The sequence below is a fragment of the Capsicum annuum genome, chromosome 1, assembly GCF_002878395.1.
Source record: "Capsicum annuum cultivar UCD-10X-F1 chromosome 1, UCD10Xv1.1, whole genome shotgun sequence".
In the NCBI taxonomy this organism is placed as follows: domain Eukaryota; kingdom Viridiplantae; phylum Streptophyta; class Magnoliopsida; order Solanales; family Solanaceae; genus Capsicum; species Capsicum annuum.
Window position 1 is genome coordinate 8,194,151 of NC_061111.1, and position 16,022 is coordinate 8,210,172.

The 16,022-nt window shown below is 35.2% G+C and overlaps 4 protein-coding genes across 5 annotated transcripts in view; all 4 read right to left on the bottom strand.

Annotated features, from left to right (window-relative positions):
- Nucleotides 1-623: 623 nt before the first annotated feature.
- Nucleotides 624-3,531, bottom strand: LOC107867132 (flavonoid 3'-monooxygenase CYP75B137). Its single transcript, XM_016713250.2, has 2 exons — nucleotides 1,755-3,531; nucleotides 624-1,404 (listed from the first exon to the last, which is right to left on the bottom strand). The coding sequence occupies exons 1-2, from the start codon at nucleotides 2,730-2,732 to the stop codon at nucleotides 784-786; spliced, it is 1,599 nt and encodes a 532-aa protein (XP_016568736.1). The 5' UTR covers nucleotides 2,733-3,531; the 3' UTR covers nucleotides 624-783.
- A 2,262-nt stretch (nucleotides 3,532-5,793) lies between these two features.
- LOC107867152 (flavonoid 3'-monooxygenase CYP75B137) lies at nucleotides 5,794-10,040 on the bottom strand. 2 transcript variants are annotated; one of them, XM_047415480.1, is made up of 3 exons: nucleotides 8,570-10,040; nucleotides 8,051-8,263; nucleotides 5,794-6,628 (listed from the first exon to the last, which is right to left on the bottom strand). In XM_047415480.1, the coding sequence occupies exons 1-3, from the start codon at nucleotides 9,026-9,028 to the stop codon at nucleotides 6,008-6,010; spliced, it is 1,293 nt and encodes a 430-aa protein (XP_047271436.1). In that variant the 5' UTR covers nucleotides 9,029-10,040; the 3' UTR covers nucleotides 5,794-6,007. The 2 variants fall into 2 exon arrangements, with proteins under 2 accessions (XP_047271436.1, XP_016568765.2); XM_016713279.2 differs by having other exon boundaries at nucleotides 8,051-9,892.
- Nucleotides 6,505-16,022, bottom strand: part of LOC107867157 (flavonoid 3'-monooxygenase CYP75B137) — a 17,645-nt gene continuing 8,127 nt past the window's right edge. The window contains exon 3 of the transcript XR_007057860.1: nucleotides 6,505-6,628. The gene's annotated coding sequence lies outside the window, so the exon portion shown is untranslated. The remainder of the gene's footprint in view (nucleotides 6,629-16,022) is intronic.
- LOC107867141 (flavonoid 3'-monooxygenase CYP75B137-like) lies at nucleotides 10,190-13,414 on the bottom strand. Its single transcript, XM_016713263.2, has 2 exons — nucleotides 12,204-13,414; nucleotides 10,190-11,058 (listed from the first exon to the last, which is right to left on the bottom strand). Exons 1-2 carry the CDS (start codon nucleotides 13,182-13,184, stop codon nucleotides 10,438-10,440), a joined length of 1,602 nt encoding a protein of 533 aa, XP_016568749.1. The 5' UTR covers nucleotides 13,185-13,414; the 3' UTR covers nucleotides 10,190-10,437.

Consider the following 16,022-nt stretch of genomic DNA (forward strand, 5'->3'; position numbering starts at 1 on the left):
GAGTTCCAAATAAACTAAACTTTACTTATAGGAATTTTAGTCTTTTTTTCCTTTTCTTTTCTAGACACTAACGTTCCATTTTTAATTTGGTTCAATTTTGTATTAAACTTTACTAATCTGAATTTTAGCTTTCTTTTTCCTTTCTAATTTTGTACGTTAAAGTTGGGTTTTAAATTTGGTTCTATTTTGTCCTTTCTTTTTTTTATTTCAATTCAAGTAATGAAATAGAAAGTCCTATTTTAAGAGTATTTTTCTATCCTATTTTAGCAAAAATATTAATTGATTTTTCTTCCATATATTTTAGGAGTCCCATATATTTTAGGAGTCTAGTTAATATAATAAAAATAGTTAAATAATAAATTAGAAAAATAGTGAAAAGACAATTTTATCTAAAGGAGTCTTTTAATTTAGGACAAAAAATTCAAATCACTTTTTTAGAGCCTTCACACTTTTAATATATTATAGATTATAGATATAGATGTTTTCCTTTTTATTTTAATTTTCTTTTTACCGATTGTTTTGACCTAATTATTATTAATACAAAAATAAATGATTTAACTAATTGTTTATTTTATTTTGTAAACACGCTTTCTTCAAGCAAATATTGACAAGAGAACAAAGAAAACACCCTTTTCATATTTATTCTTCATGTGTATAAACTGTATAGAAAACTTTGAATCAATTTCAAAGGGGATTCCATTTTCATGGAACACATTTCCATAGTTCATCATGTAAAACCAAATCGTCATGCAGAACGCAGCTCTCGACAGATACATTTTTATCTTACTCATACAGTGTTGGATTGGATAATGTTGGAGTAGGTATAGCCACCAGAGGCATTTTCTTCTTCAGAACAATCCCAAACTTCTCTGTAAGGTCTAATGCCTCTCCTTCAGGCAACTTCCAGTCGAAAGAATGAACAAGTGAAGCCAGTGAATACATAAACATCCTCTCTGCCATGGCTATTCCCGCACAGATTCTTCTGCCAGAACCAAATGGAAAGTAGTTGAAATCATTTCCACTATAGTCCCATTTATTGTCCAAAAATCTCTCTGGGTGGAAATCAGTTGGATTTTTCCAGATAGAAGGATCTCTCTGTATAGCCCATACGTTTACGAACACACGAGATCCTTTAGGAACAGTGAATCCTCCCACGGTACGCGTCTCACTAGGACAATGAGGAACCAAGAGTGGGAGCGCTGGATGTAGACGCAAGACTTCTTTCATAACCGCATAGAAATATGGTAACTGTTGAATATGAGATTCTTCCACTATGTTATCTTTTCCCACAACTGTATCTAGTTCTTCTTGTAATTTGCTCAGGACATCTGGTTTGTTCATAATTTCAGCCATGGCAAACTCAACCATGTTCGAGGTTGTTTCAGTTCCACCGACAACCATATCCTGCTCACGGTCTTTGTAAAGTTATTATCATGTGTAACAAAATTCAGACTTGTAGAACAGTATATTAGAGTTTAGTTTACGGTTCACAGTTAAGTCTTTACATATTATCGGATGCTAAATTTGTTGATTCTTTCCATATGCAGCACAACAACTTGGTAGCAACCAACAGTTTAGGACATGAATATATGAATCTAATTCTTCTTATATTCATTTTTCATCTGCCACAATAGTTCTACGATAAATTCACAATCCAGCAGTTACTTATATTAACACTTGATCCTCTTATTTAACTAACATCAATATAATCCAATTTTTCATCCATAATTGGCAAGGATAATGAGAAAACATACCATGAGTAAAGCTTTGAGTTCAGTCATAGTCAGAGGCATTTTGGCATCTGCATCATCTTTCAACTTCAGCAAAACTTGCAAAAAATCCTTGCTTTCATGGCCAACACCAGCTCCCATCCCACCATTTCTATCAATATGCAGTCTTTTATCAATCATGTTCTCAAAAATCTTATCAAATCTCTTCGCCAACACCTTCATCTTCTTTGTTACACCCTGCAAGTCAAACCTTTCCAAGCCTGGATAAAAATCGGAAAGATTTGGAGTACTTAACAGTTCAGTCATCTTAGTAACAACATGCCTAAATTCTGCTCCAAGACTAGCTCTTTCCTCACCCTTTACAGTGCCACCCCATAACATGCTTGTAATCACATTAAGCACAGTCAAGAACATCTGTTCACCAATATTCACAGGTGTTCCCGCCTGGTCATAAAAGTAATTGATAGTTTGTCTAAGCTCCCGCCGCCTTAGTTCATAAACAGAATCTAAAGTAGAACCACTAAGCATTTCACGAACACAAACCTTCCTCAACATACGCCATTTCGGTCCATAAGGAGTCCAAACTATGTCTTTGCCACCATATGTAGCTTCTCTACCAGCAGCAGGCACATCTCTGTTAGCAAAAATGGTATCTTGTTCCTTCAGCACCTCGCGAGCTAAGGCTGGCGAAGTAATAATAATGCCAACTTTTTTACCAAGCCAGAGTCTACAAATGGAGCCATAAGTTTGGGAAAGAGATGCAAAATAGGTGTGAAGTTCAGGATCGAGGGAATGGAGATTACCTACTAAAGGCAAAGCCTTAGGCCCTGGTGGCAATGGGGGTTGTCCCTTATTCGACTTATTGATGAAAAGCCGAAGAAACCATAGTAAAGCTAAAATACCAAGAGAATAGGAGAAAAATACACCCTTTTGCTCAATATTTGATTCTTGCCCTGGCCATGAGAAAGAATCAAATAGAGGTTTGAAGAACTCGAGAGACATTATTTGAGGAGCCTAAGAGGAATATGAAAAGTGGCAGAGCCAATTTGGTGGGAAGCTCAATGCTTTAACACAATTTAAAACAAAATGTTTTTTGCTGAAGGAATGAGAGATCTTGGATCAAGACAGAAGGTATTCTGCAGACCTATAATTCAATCAATAAATTGTTCTTTATACAGCAATAAGTAAATATAATTCGGCATAAACAATGTATTAAATTGTTTACTTTTTATTTTTTTGCTTAGGTCACTATATATCAACGCTAACTATTTGAACTCAGAAGTTTTAACTGAGTTAAACTTTTTACTTCATATTGCAAGATGCCAAACTTAACTTTTATATCTTGTTTTATTTAATATGGAAAGATACCAAGCTCAACATTTGTATCTTGTATCTTTGGGTTTTAAATAAATGAAAAAGTCAATGACCTTTGTTGGGTAGCTCAAAAGTATCTTCAGATTTTGATACCTTTCAGAAAGAATTGGTGCTTCTCCTTGTTCACAAGACAAATAGGGAAATAGTATTAAACTAGGTATATATTGTCTTCAATGCCAGCACAAATATGCTCTTTCAGATACATTTTTGTTTACTTTAGGGAAATTTCAGGACGGTGTAGGATTTTTCACATCTCAGGAATATTTTAATCACATCACTATAGGTGGTAATCATTCGTCGTTAATACCAAAAACTTGCAGCTACTTAGAAATATTTGTCCTCGAATGTTTGGAATATAGTCGTTCTAGAGTCTTTGCCACTCTCTCTACCTCCTTATGCCTCGAAATTTGACAAACTCCTAAATTTCTTAAAATTTCGGTAGAATCTCCTTAGTAAATGAAACCATGCCAAACTTCCAACCTGTTCATAACAAAAATCAATACTATGGGAACTTTTGATCAACCCTTAAAGGTTGCACATACCGTAATCCTGAAATAAGTAAGGATATCTTGCTTCTATATCTTCCTCTGATTTCCATGTAGCTAACTCGGAATTATATGATTATGCCATTACACCTAATGGAGGCTATGTCTTTCGTTCTCAGTCCACATACTTGCCTATCAAGGACGTTAATAGGAGCCTCTAATCAACCTTAGCTTTCGATATTGCCTGTCCAAATAGGAATTTTGACAATTCTAAAGTATCTTAAGCTTTGCTCTACCTGGTTCTAACCGAGCTATGAGCGATCCACATTGTTGCCCGTACAAAAGCCTCAAATGAAACCATTTGGATACAATTGGATAGATGCTATTATAGGCAAACTTTGTCAAGTGGATCCCAGTTACAGTGAACGCATCTCAATATATAGTTCATCGTACAAAGACAGAAGCATAATCTCTACAAACACATTTCAATACTCATATAAAAACACTAGCAAAAGGCAGGAACAAGAGATTGCAAACGTCAACGGACTCTTACGGATAACTTACACATGAATTACAATATAAAGATTTATGGTGAAGCATAATAATTACTGAAGTATTGATATTTATTGTTGTCTATTTGGTATGAGCATTAAAACAAAGTAATACATGTATTATTATAATTCGATTCAGTATATAATATTTAAGTAGTCATGGAAATTAGCCATTTCACATGTATTATTATTTCAAATTTGCTTTAGTATACTATTTTTAAGATGAAAACTAGTCATTTCACATGGAACAGTGAAACTTTTGAGTTGAGTATACTATATTTAAGTTGTTCATAATGTTAGAGTGGGTACAAAGTCCCACATTGGTTGAGGAATGGACTGGTAGTTTGCTTATATGGATTTGGGTAATCCTCACCTTCTGAGCTAGCGTTTGAGGTTGAGTTAGGCCCAAGGTCCATTTTTTACATGGTATCAGAGTCAGGTCCATCCCCGTTTTGGAGGCCCTGGGCGTGAGCGGGGGTGGTCCATCCCCATTTTGGGCTCCCGATCCACGAGCCAGGCGCCAGTTGGGCCCTGGGCATGAGCGGGTGTGTCAGGTCCATTCTTGACACATAAGACCCAAATCTTTTATCTTACTCATAGAGAGTTGGATTGGATAATCTTGGAATAGGTACAGCCACCAGAGGCCTTTTCTTCATCAAAACAATACCAAATTTCCCTGTAAGGTCTAACGTCTCTCCTTCGGGCAACTTGCAGTCGAGAGAATGAATAAATGAAACCACTGAATACATGAACATCCTCTCTGCCATGGCTGTCCCCACACAAATTCTTCTGCCAGAACCAAATGGAAAATAGTTGAAATCATTTCCTCTATAATCCCATTTAATCTCTCTGGATGGAACTCGGTTTTTTCCAGATTGAAGGATCTGTCTGTATGGCCCATATGTTTATGAACACACGAGATTCTTTAGGAACAGTGTATCCTCCCTCAGTACCTGTCTAACTAGGACAATGAGCAACCATGAGTGGGAGCTCTGGATGTAGACGCAAGACTTCTTTCATAACTGCATAGAAATATGGTAACTGTTGAATATGAGACTCTTCAACAATATTATCTTTTCCCACAACTGTCTCTAGTTCTTCTTGTAATTTCCTCAGGATGCCTGGTTTGTTCATAATTTCAGCCATGGAAAACTCTACTGTCTTGGACGTTGTGTCAGTTCCACCAATAACCATATCCTGTCCATGGTATTTGTGAAGTTGTTATCATGTACAACAACTTTTTATTTGTAGAACGGTGTTCCAAACTATTTCCCATATCCTTGAATGGTCCTTTCTGATTGCCCGTCTATTGGCAGGTGGAAAATCATGCTAAGATTAACCTGTGTGCCCAAATCTTATATCTGGAACAACTGCTAGAATTGGGTGGCATACTGTGCACACCGAATTGCAGGCTTCATATTCTTGAAGTGTACCAACTGTATAGAAACCGTTGAACTAATTTAAAATGGATCCGAGTTACAAGGAACACATCTCAATATATAGTTCATTGTGCAAAAGACATAAGCATAATTACTACAAAAGCATTTCAGTACTCATCTAAGAAGGAAGCAGGAGATAGCAAACACCAATGAGAATAGTTACAAGCATCTATGCTCATTAAACCATACTCTTAAGGGATAACTTACACACGAATTAAAATATAAAGATTTATTGTGAAGCATAATAATTACTGCAGCATTGATATCTGTTACAATTTGGTTCATTGCATTAATACTTGTACTATTAATTAAAATTCGTATCAGTATACGGTATTTAAGTAGTCATGGATATTAGCCTTTTCACATGAAACAGCTGGACTTTGAGTTGTTCATAAGACAATTGCTAGGGTAGAGCAACATCTTTTATCTTACTCATATAGTGTTGGATTAGATAATCTTGGAATAGGTACAGCCACCAGAGGCCTTTTCTTCTTCATAATAGCACCAAACTTCTCTGAAAGGTCTAATGTCTCTCCTTCGAGCAACTTCCAATCGAAAGAATGAATGAGTGAAGCCAGTGAATACATGAACATCCTCTCTGCCATGGCTGTCCCGGCACACATTCTTCTTCCTGAACCAAATGGCAAATAGTTGAAATCTTTTCCACTATAATCCCATTTACTGTCCACAAATCTTTCCGGATGGAACTCAGATGGATTTTCCCAAATAGAAGGATCTCTCTGTATAGCCCATACATTTACAAGAACACTAGATCCTTTAGGAACAGTGTATCCTCCCACAATGCATGTTTCACTAGGACAACGTGACACCAAGAGTGGAAGAATTGGATGTATTCGCAAGACTTCTTTCATAACTGCATAAAGATATGGTAATTGTCGAATATGAGACTCTTCCACAATATTATCTTTTCCCACAACTATCTCTAGTTCTTGCTGTAATTTCCTCAGCACGTCTGGTTTGTTCATAATTTCAGCCATGGCAAACTCAACAGTGTTGGAGGTTGTGTCAGTTCCAGCGACAACCATATCCTGTCCATAGTATTTGCGAAGTTATTATCATGTACAACGATATTTTATTTTGAGAACAGTATATTGGAGTTGATCAGTTCAAGATTCACAGTTGAAGTCTTCACATATTATCTGTCTGATGCTAAAGTTGCCAACTCTTTCCTTAATGCAGCACAATAACAAGCTTGCAGCTAATAGTTCAGGACATGAATATATGAATCTGATTCATCTAATATTTATTTCTCATCTGCCGGAATAATTCTTCAATACATTTACTACCCTATTTTTAACTTCAAATAGCATTTGATCCTCTTATTATGACTAATATCTCTATATGCCAACTTCTCATCCGTAACAGGTAAGGAAATTGACTATTTGAAGGAAAAAAAGCAAACTTGAAACCAGCACCACATCAAATGAAAGGAATTTTCCTAGCAGAAGAATGTCAGGACATGAATTAACAAATCTGATTGTTCTGAAATTTATTTCCCATATACCAGAATAATTATTCTATAAATTTACAATCCTACTATCTATGTGATATCTCGTAACTTGAGCCGGGGGTCTTTCGGAAACAGCCTTTCTACTTCATCAGAGGTAGAGGTATGGACTGCGTACATCTTACCCCCCCCAGACCCCACTAAGTGGGAATACACTGGGTTTGTTGTTGTTGTTGTTGTATTGCTAAAGTGGATGAAAGTCCCACATTGGTTGGGGAATGAACCGGCAGTTTGCTTATACAGACTTGGGCAATCCTCCCTCATAAGCTAGCTTTTAAGGTTGAGTTAGGCCCAGCTACCATATGTTACATGTTACCAGAGCCAGGTCCATCCCTGTCCGGGCGCCCGGTCCACGCATGGTGAAAGTCCCACATTGATTGGGGAATTGACTAACAGTTTGCTTATATAGACTTGGGCAATTCTCCTCTCATGAGCTAGCTTTTGAGGTTGAGTTAGGCTCAGGTGTCATATCTTTAAATGGTTGAAGTGGGTGAAAGTCTCATATTGGTTAGGGAATGGACTGGCAGTTTGCTTATATGGACCCGGACAATCTTTCTTTCATGAGCTAATTTTTGAGGTTGAGTTAGGCCTAGGTGCCATCATCATGATTAGGGTAAGTTAATAATTAATTCATAGAGATAAGTGAATATGGTTGAAGACAAATGCAATCTTGGCTACCAAATAATAGTCAGGATGACTATGATTGATTTGAAGATTGTGACTGGGAGGAGGAAGATGATTAGGGTAAGTTAATAATTAATTCATAGAGATAAGTGAATATGGTTGAAGACAAATGCAATCTTGGCTACCAAATAATAGTAAGGATGACTATGATTGATTTGAAGCTTGTGACTGGGAGGAGGAAGATTTCTTTTGAAAAAAAAAATTTAGAAGGAAACAACCACAATCACATCTAATGGAGTGCACAACAGACAAAACATACCATAAGTAATGCTTTGAGTTCAGTCATAGATAGAGGCATTTTGGCATCTGTTTCATCTTTCAACTTCAGCAAAACTTGCAAAAAGTCCTTGCTTCCAAGCCCAATACCAGTTCCCATCCCTTCATTTCTATCCAGTTTTTGTCTTTGATCAATCATGCTCTCAAATATCTTATCAAATCTATTTGCCAACACCTTCATCTTCTTTCTAAGACCCTGCAAATCAAACCAGGCCAATCTGGGGTAAAAATCGGAAAGATTGGGAATGCTAACCAGCATAGTCAAATCAGAGACAGCATGCCTAAACTCAGCTCCAAGACTAGCTTTTTCCTCACCCTTCACTGTGCCACCCCATAACATGCTTGTAATCACATTAAGCATTGTCAAGAACATCTGTTCACCAATATTCACAGGCGATCCCGCCTGATTATAAAAGTAATTGATCGATTGTCTTAGCTCCCGTCTCCTTAGTCCATAAACAGAATCTAAAGTAGAAGCACTAAGCATATCACGAACACAAACCTTCCTCAACATGCGCCATTTCGGTCCATAAGGAATCCAAACTATGTCTTGGCCACCATATGAAGCTTCACTAGCAGTAGCAGGCATATCTCTGTTAGAAAAAATGGTATGTTGATCCTTAAGCACCTCACGAGCTAAGGAAGGAGAAGTAATAATAACCACAAACTTCTTACCGAGCCAGAGTCTACAAATGGGGCCGTAAGTTTGAGAAAGAGAAGCCAAATAGGTGTGTAGTTCAGGATTAAGAGAAAGGAGATTGCCTATCAAAGGCAAAGCTTTAGGCCCCGGTGGCAATGGGGGTAGTCCCTTTTTTGACTTATTAATGAAAAGCCAAAGAAACCATAGTAAAGCTATAACACCAAGAAAACAGGAGAAAAATACACCATTTTGCTCAATATTGGGTTCTTGCCATGGCCATGGGAAAGAATCAAACAGGGATTTGAAGAATTTGAGAGACATTATTTGAGCCTAAGAGGGAATGGAAGATGGCAGAAGCAATGTGGTGGGAAGCTCAAAGCTTTTGCACCACTTAAATAAGAATTGATTCCTGAAGGCACCACTTAAAGTTTCGAGCAACATTAGGGTAAGGCAAAAGCGGTTGAAGGCAAATCCAATCTTGTGTACTCAGAAATAATGCGATAGTGAGCATAACAGGTTTGCACTTTGAACTGTCAAAAAGGAAGGTCATTTGCTCCCATATTTGAACTCCTTAGAATTTAGAGGGGACCAACCAATATTACATCAAAAGAAAGTGACTTGTCCTATATAGTAGAAAATGCACATAGATGACATAACATACCATAAAAGGCAACTTCACCTAGAAAAATTCAATGCTTTAACACCATATGCTCACTTCATTTCACTTGGCCCCTGTTCGGAAAATAGATTTTTTTCTTTTTATTGGTCCATTTTAGCAGATCAAGAGAGTTATGTTACTCTTTTCACATACTACCCTTCCTATTAACATGAAGTAGTTAGCCTTAGTATTAACATAAAGTAGTAGTAGCCGAATTTAGAGTTCCAAGACATCATTAATAAAGTTAGTTTAGTAAAATACATCTCTAATAAAAGTTCTCTTAAGGTTTGTGCCAAGTCAACATCGGAGGGAGTATAAAAAAGTAAAATTCCAAGAAGAATAAGAATATCTTGGATAAGACAAAAAAGTGGCTCTTGAAAGTCTGCAGAACCACAATATGGATATAAACATACCTCCTCAATCCGACTGCTGCTTCAAACTTCAAAGCAAAAACAGTAAAACTAGTGTTGGTTCCAATTTGTTTTTGTCAAATGGTGCCACATAAGTTAGGGAAGAGGGAGTAATATTGTTATCTTACAAACACAAAAACTCATCTCTGATGTGCATCAGGTAGTATTATAGAGGGAGTTAGATGATACTATCAACAGAAGAGCAGCTGGAGAAGAAGATTATGGAATGAATCTAATCAAATACTAGCGGTTTAGGCACACTTAGTGGCAGGTCATATATTCTTTTGTGTAATTGTTAGAGTGGGTAAAAAGTCCCACATTGGTTGGGGAATGGACTAGTGGTTTGCTTATATGGACTTGGGCAATCCTTTGAGGTTGAGTTAGGCCCAAGGTCCAATCTTGACATGTAATAACTACACAGAAACCTGTGAATTGATTTCAAGTGGATCCCAGTTACAGGGAACACATTTTCATAGTTGATCATACAAACGACAGAAGCATCATCTCTACAAACACATAGCCTATACTCATAATAAAAACACAAGAAAAAGGCAGGAAACTGGAGACAGCAAATGTCAAAGGAGTTGTTGGAAATTAACCATTTCACATGGAACTTTGAGTTGTCCATAAGACCATTGCCAGGATAGAGCAACATCTTTATCTTACTCATAGAGTGTCGGATTAGATAATCTTGGAACAGGTATAGCCACTAGAGGCACTTTCTTCTTCAAAACAATACCAAACTTCTCCGTAAGATCTAATGTCTCTCCTTCAGGCAACTTCCAGTCGAAAGAATGAATGAGCGAAGCCAGTGAATACATGAACATCCTCTCTGCCATGGCTATTCCCGCGCAGATTCTTCTGCCAGAACCAAATGGAAAGTAATTGAAATCATTCCCACTATAGTCCCATTTATCGTCCAAGAATCTCTCCGGAAGGAACTCAGTAGGATTTTCCCAGATAGAAGGATCTCTCTGTATAGCCCACACATTTATGAAAATACGAGATCCTTTAGGAACAGTGTATCCTTCCACAGTGCATGTCTCACTAGGACAATGTGGCACCAAGAGTGGAAGAGCTGGATGTATGCGCAAGACTTCTTTCATAACTGCATAGAGAAAAGGTAATTGCTGAATATGAGACTCTTCCACAATATTATCTTTTCCCACAACTGTCTCTAGTTCTTGTTGTAATTTCCTCAAGACGTCTGGTCTGTTCATAATTTCAGCCATGGCAAACTCAACTGTGTTGGCGGTTGTGTCAGTTCCACCAACAACCATATCCTGTTCATGGTATTCGTAAAGTTATTATCAAGTACAACAATTTTTTATTTGTAGAACTGTATATCGGAGTTCAGTTCAAGGTTCTCCGTTAAGTCTTTACATATTTTTTAACTTCTCCCATTACCCTAAAAAAAAAAGGTCTTCACATATTTTATGATGCAATTAAAGCTTTACGTATTATCTTATGCTAAATGACTATTTCCTTAGTGCAGTCCAATAATAAGGTAGCAACCAACAGTTCAGAACATGAATATATGAATCTGATTCTTCTTATATTTATTACTCATCTACCACGATAATTCTTCAATATATTTACAATTGCATATCCTTTTATAACGACTAGTATCACTATAAGCCATTTTGCCATCCATAAGAGGCAAAGAAATAGACAACATAAAGTAAAAGGCAAACTTTAAAACCAGCACCACATCTAAGGAAAGTGAATTTTCCTAGTAGAAGAAAGCCAACAACAGCTCAGGACATGAATTTACAAATCTGATTCTTCTGAAATTTATTTCCCTTATGGCCACAATAATTCTTCTACTCCCTCCGTTTCAAATTTGTTTGTCTAACTTTTGTTTTAGTACGTTTAAAAAAAAGAATGTTCCTTTCATTGTAGGCAACTCTTTGATTTCAACATTCCACCTGACATATTAACACCACAAGATTAAAGGGCGTTCCGTACGTTCTACATATCTTTAACACCACAAGATTAAAGGACGTTCCGTACGTTCTACATATCTTGACTTTAACACCACAAGATTTAAAAGTCATCTTTACTTCCTTAAACTCTGTGTCAAGTTAAAACCAGACTGAAAATTTACAATCCCACCATCTAATTCATTTGATTTTGATCCTTTTAACATAAACAAGAAAAGATCTGCCATCATGTTCAGAACAAGCTACAATTAGCAACTATTCATCCATATAGATAAGGTATAAATGGTTGAAAACAAATACAATATTGGCCATTCAATAATAATTCATTGATGACTATTGATTTGAAGTTTGAAAACGGGGAGACAAAGATTTCTTTTTGCTTGATGTGGAAAAGAAAATGTTTAGATGGAAACAACCAACATCACATCTAATAAAAGTGACATTTACTATAGTAGAGTAGAATGCATAAAATTGATAAAACATACCATAAGTAAGGCTTTGATTTCAACCATAGACAGAGGCATTTTGGCATCTGCTTCATCTTTCAACTTCAGCAAAATCTGCAAAAAGTCCTTGCTTCCTTGACCAACACCATTTCCAATCTCACCATTTCTATCCAATTTTTGTCTTTTATCAATCATGCTCTCAAATATCTCATCAAATCTCTTCGCCAACACTTTCATCTTCTTTGTAACACCTTGTAAATCAAGCCATTCCAAGCCCGGGTAAAAATCGGAAACATTTGGAGTACCGAACAACTCAGTCATCTCAGACACAGCATGCCTAAACTCAGCTCCAAGACTAGCTCTTTCCTCACCCTTTACTGTACCACCCCATAACATGTTTGTAATCACATTAAGCACAGTCAAGAACATCTGTTCACCCATATTCACTGACAATCCCTTCTGATTATAGAAGTAGCTAATCGTCTGTCTAAGTTCCTTTCGCCTTAAAGCATATACATAATCTAAAGTAGAACCACTAAGCATATCCCGAACACAGACTTTCCTCAACATACGCCATTTCGGTCCATAAGGAGTCCATGTTATGTCTTTGCCACCATATGTAGCTTCTCTACCGGCAGCAGTTACATCTCTGTTAGCAAATATGGTATCTTGATCCTTAAGCACCTCGCGAGCTATCGCAGGAGAAGTAATAACAATACCAACTTTTCTACCAAGCCAGAGTGAACAAATGGGGCCATAAGTTTTGGATAGAGATGCAAAATATATGTGGAGTTCAGGATCAAGAGAATGGAGATTGCCTATCAAAGGCAAAGGTTTAGGTCCTGGTGGCAATGGTGGTGGTTGTCCATTTTTTGACTTGTTGATGAGAAGCCAAAGGAAGTATAGTAAAGCTAAAAGGCCAAGAAAATAGGAAAATAAGACACCCTTTTGCTCAATATTGAGTTCTTGAAGGGGCCATGGGAAAGAATCAAAGAGTGGTATGAAGAATTTGAGAGACATCAATTGAGGTCAATGGAAAGTGGGAGAAGCAATGTGGTGGGAAAGTTGAACCTTTTGCCATCATTATATAGAAAATTGAATTTTCCTTTTTGATTCTTCGCCTGGTGTTAAGTACGTGTGTTCAAGTTTGATTAAATTCGAACCCAGTTGCAAAGTCTCACCTCAAACTGTCAGAGGATAAATCTCTTTCTAACGAAGACAACTCTATATTCATAAAAACTTACGTATTAAAAATGAAAGATTTGGTACCACTATACTTTATTCTTATTGGTTGGAAATTTAACTTTAGTGAAGGAATGAGATATTTCTCGATGCACACAAAAGTTGGTCGGCTGACCCATCGAATATACTCCTTCCGTCTCAAATTACTCATTTCAAATTAATTAAAAAAGATAATTAATAATATAACTAATTTATCATAATATCCTATTAAATGATTTTTATATTTTAATTTGAAGAAAAAGTAATTAATGCAAAAGACAAAACATGAAGAAAAAAAAATTATCTCTTCTTAATTAATGAAAAATAATAAGTAAAATGAAATATCAAATTAGAAAATATGGGACGGATAATTTAAGAAGGAGGGAGTAGTAAACCAAGCACATATCACCCCCGTCCCATAAGTATAGTGTTAAATAGTACTACGTATTAATGAAGGGGAGCCTTGGAGTAACTGGTAAAGCTATTGTCATGTGACCAGAAGGTCACGGGTTTAAGTCTTGGAAATAGCCTCTGACAGAAATCGTACATACTTCCCCGAATACCGCGCATAGCACTAGATTTAGTGCACTGAGCTGTCCTTTTTTAGTACTAAATATTAATAATATTAAGAGCTTAGTTATATTAAAAAATAAATTACTATTATTTAATTTAATGTATTAAAAATAATTATATTTTAAATTATGTGTACTCATATTTTAATAATTTTTGTATTATAAGTATAATAATTTGCTATGTTTTAATTTTATATATATATATATATATATATATATATATATATATTTGGTTTCTCATTCTATATCCGATATCCGCATTGGAGTCCGACTAATTCGGATCCGCGCCAGATAGGGCCCCATTCGGGGAATAGCGCTCCCAACAGAGTTTTTCTTTATGCTCAGGATCCTCGATCTCTAATTAAGGGTGAAGCAGTTACATTTACTGCACCACAATCCATGTTGGTAATTATATATCTTATAGTATTGAATAAAAATATATAGTTATATATAGATTGAAAATCCTAATAAATAAACGATGAAATAGTATCATAATATATATATATATATATATATATATATATATATATATATAATTTTTTTTTTTTTCTAATACGTCTTACTAAATGACCCCTTGCAGTGTTGCTTCAGTTTTATTTACCATGTAATCCCGTAAAAATATACTTATTATATCACAATTTAATACATAATCATCTGATAATCTTATAAGATATTTTATTTAGAGATTGACTAAGTCATGTTTCAACTTTCAAATGATCACCTCACTTTTAAGTGTTTCAATTAAATACTTTTCAATTCAAATTTTGAAATGTGCATTTACATTTTTTATTTGTCTATTAGTTAATTGAGCTAATCCTGTAAATTATATCACTAATTAATGTTGATTCATGTAATTAAATGAGATGACACATTTTATATAATTAATTTAACTACGATGAATGAAAACACATCCAGAAAAAAAAAATTCTTAATTAGAAGCAAAAGTATCTAATTGGGACAGTTATTAGAAGTTGAAGTGTTGGATTAAAACACGACATAGTTGAAGTGTCAAAATACAATATCCTCACAAATTTAGAAAATTGATTATGTATTAAGTCTTACATCAATTTATAAATTAAAATATAATAAATTAGTGCATACTACTACTCCTATTGTTTTGTGGTATTTCTCCCCTATCTATCTAAGTTGTCAACTTCCAAAGTGAATATGGGTTATTTATGGATTCTTTGAAATTTTAGTAGCTTTTGTTGAAGTTCTATTTATAATAAGAAAAATTTACTAAAGAAGTAAAAATAATAAATTTCGTAAGTATTCAATAAATTTAATGCCAATAGTAGAATCTCAAAATTGAAGTTATAAATTAAAATTATGAATTCGCCTTCGTCAGAGTTGTTCTCATGGAAAGAGGCCTAACTTATTCGTAAACCACATATAATGTTCTTTGTTTTTTTCCTATTGAATGTGACTGTTGCCGTTTATGAAACGCCATTGATTTGAGGACGTACAGAACAAGTTATTCATCCAAGAAATTGTTTTTAATAAGAAAAAGATGCAAGTTGATTCACCGAGGGTGGTTTGGTAGAATGTATTAGAAAATATAATGCATGTATTAGTTAATGTGTATTAGTAGTATCTTATTTGATACGTCTTTTTGTCTATGTATAACTAATACAAATATTAGTTATACACTCTATTATGTATTAAAGTGTGTATTAGCAATATACTTCATTTCCTATGTATTAGTAATATAAAGACTTTTAACACATACATTAACTTATTAAATGATCTTAACACCCCTCAATTTTCCTCTCAAAATATTTCACAATTTCTTTTCCTGCTATTTTAATTTTCAACAGTGAATTTTCTCAAAATATTTCATAATTTTTTTCCCATCATTTTAATTTACAACAATGAATAGTTGATTTAAATAACCGTAACATATTTTTGCTTTGCTTCGAGGGTCTTTAAAAGGATTGAAAAAAATTCTTCAGACTATTCGTTAATTTTACATCTTGTATTTTATTTTTGTTTTGACTATGTTAATCCGTCGTCGGTGTAACATTCTATGCGCAAAGACGAAAGTCTTGCAATTAATCCTAAATCT

What these genes read in the sequence shown, in the direction of transcription:
- LOC107867152 (XM_016713279.2), bottom strand. Translation starts at nt 9,028, where the DNA reads ATGTCTCTCAAATTCTTCAAATCCCTGTTTGATTCTTTCCCATGGCCA. An exon ending in AACTCAAAGCATTACTTATG is followed by an intron (nt 6,629 to 8,050) that starts GTATGTTTTGTC and finishes TACTATGGACAG; the next exon opens with GATATGGTTGTCGCTGGAAC.
- LOC107867141 (XM_016713263.2), bottom strand. Translation starts at nt 13,184, where the DNA reads ATGTCTCTCAAATTCTTCATACCACTCTTTGATTCTTTCCCATGGCCC. An exon ending in AAATCAAAGCCTTACTTATG is followed by an intron (nt 11,059 to 12,203) that starts GTATGTTTTATC and finishes TACCATGAACAG; the next exon opens with GATATGGTTGTTGGTGGAAC.
- LOC107867132 (XM_016713250.2), bottom strand. Translation starts at nt 2,732, where the DNA reads ATGTCTCTCGAGTTCTTCAAACCTCTATTTGATTCTTTCTCATGGCCA. An exon ending in AACTCAAAGCTTTACTCATG is followed by an intron (nt 1,405 to 1,754) that starts GTATGTTTTCTC and finishes GACCGTGAGCAG; the next exon opens with GATATGGTTGTCGGTGGAAC.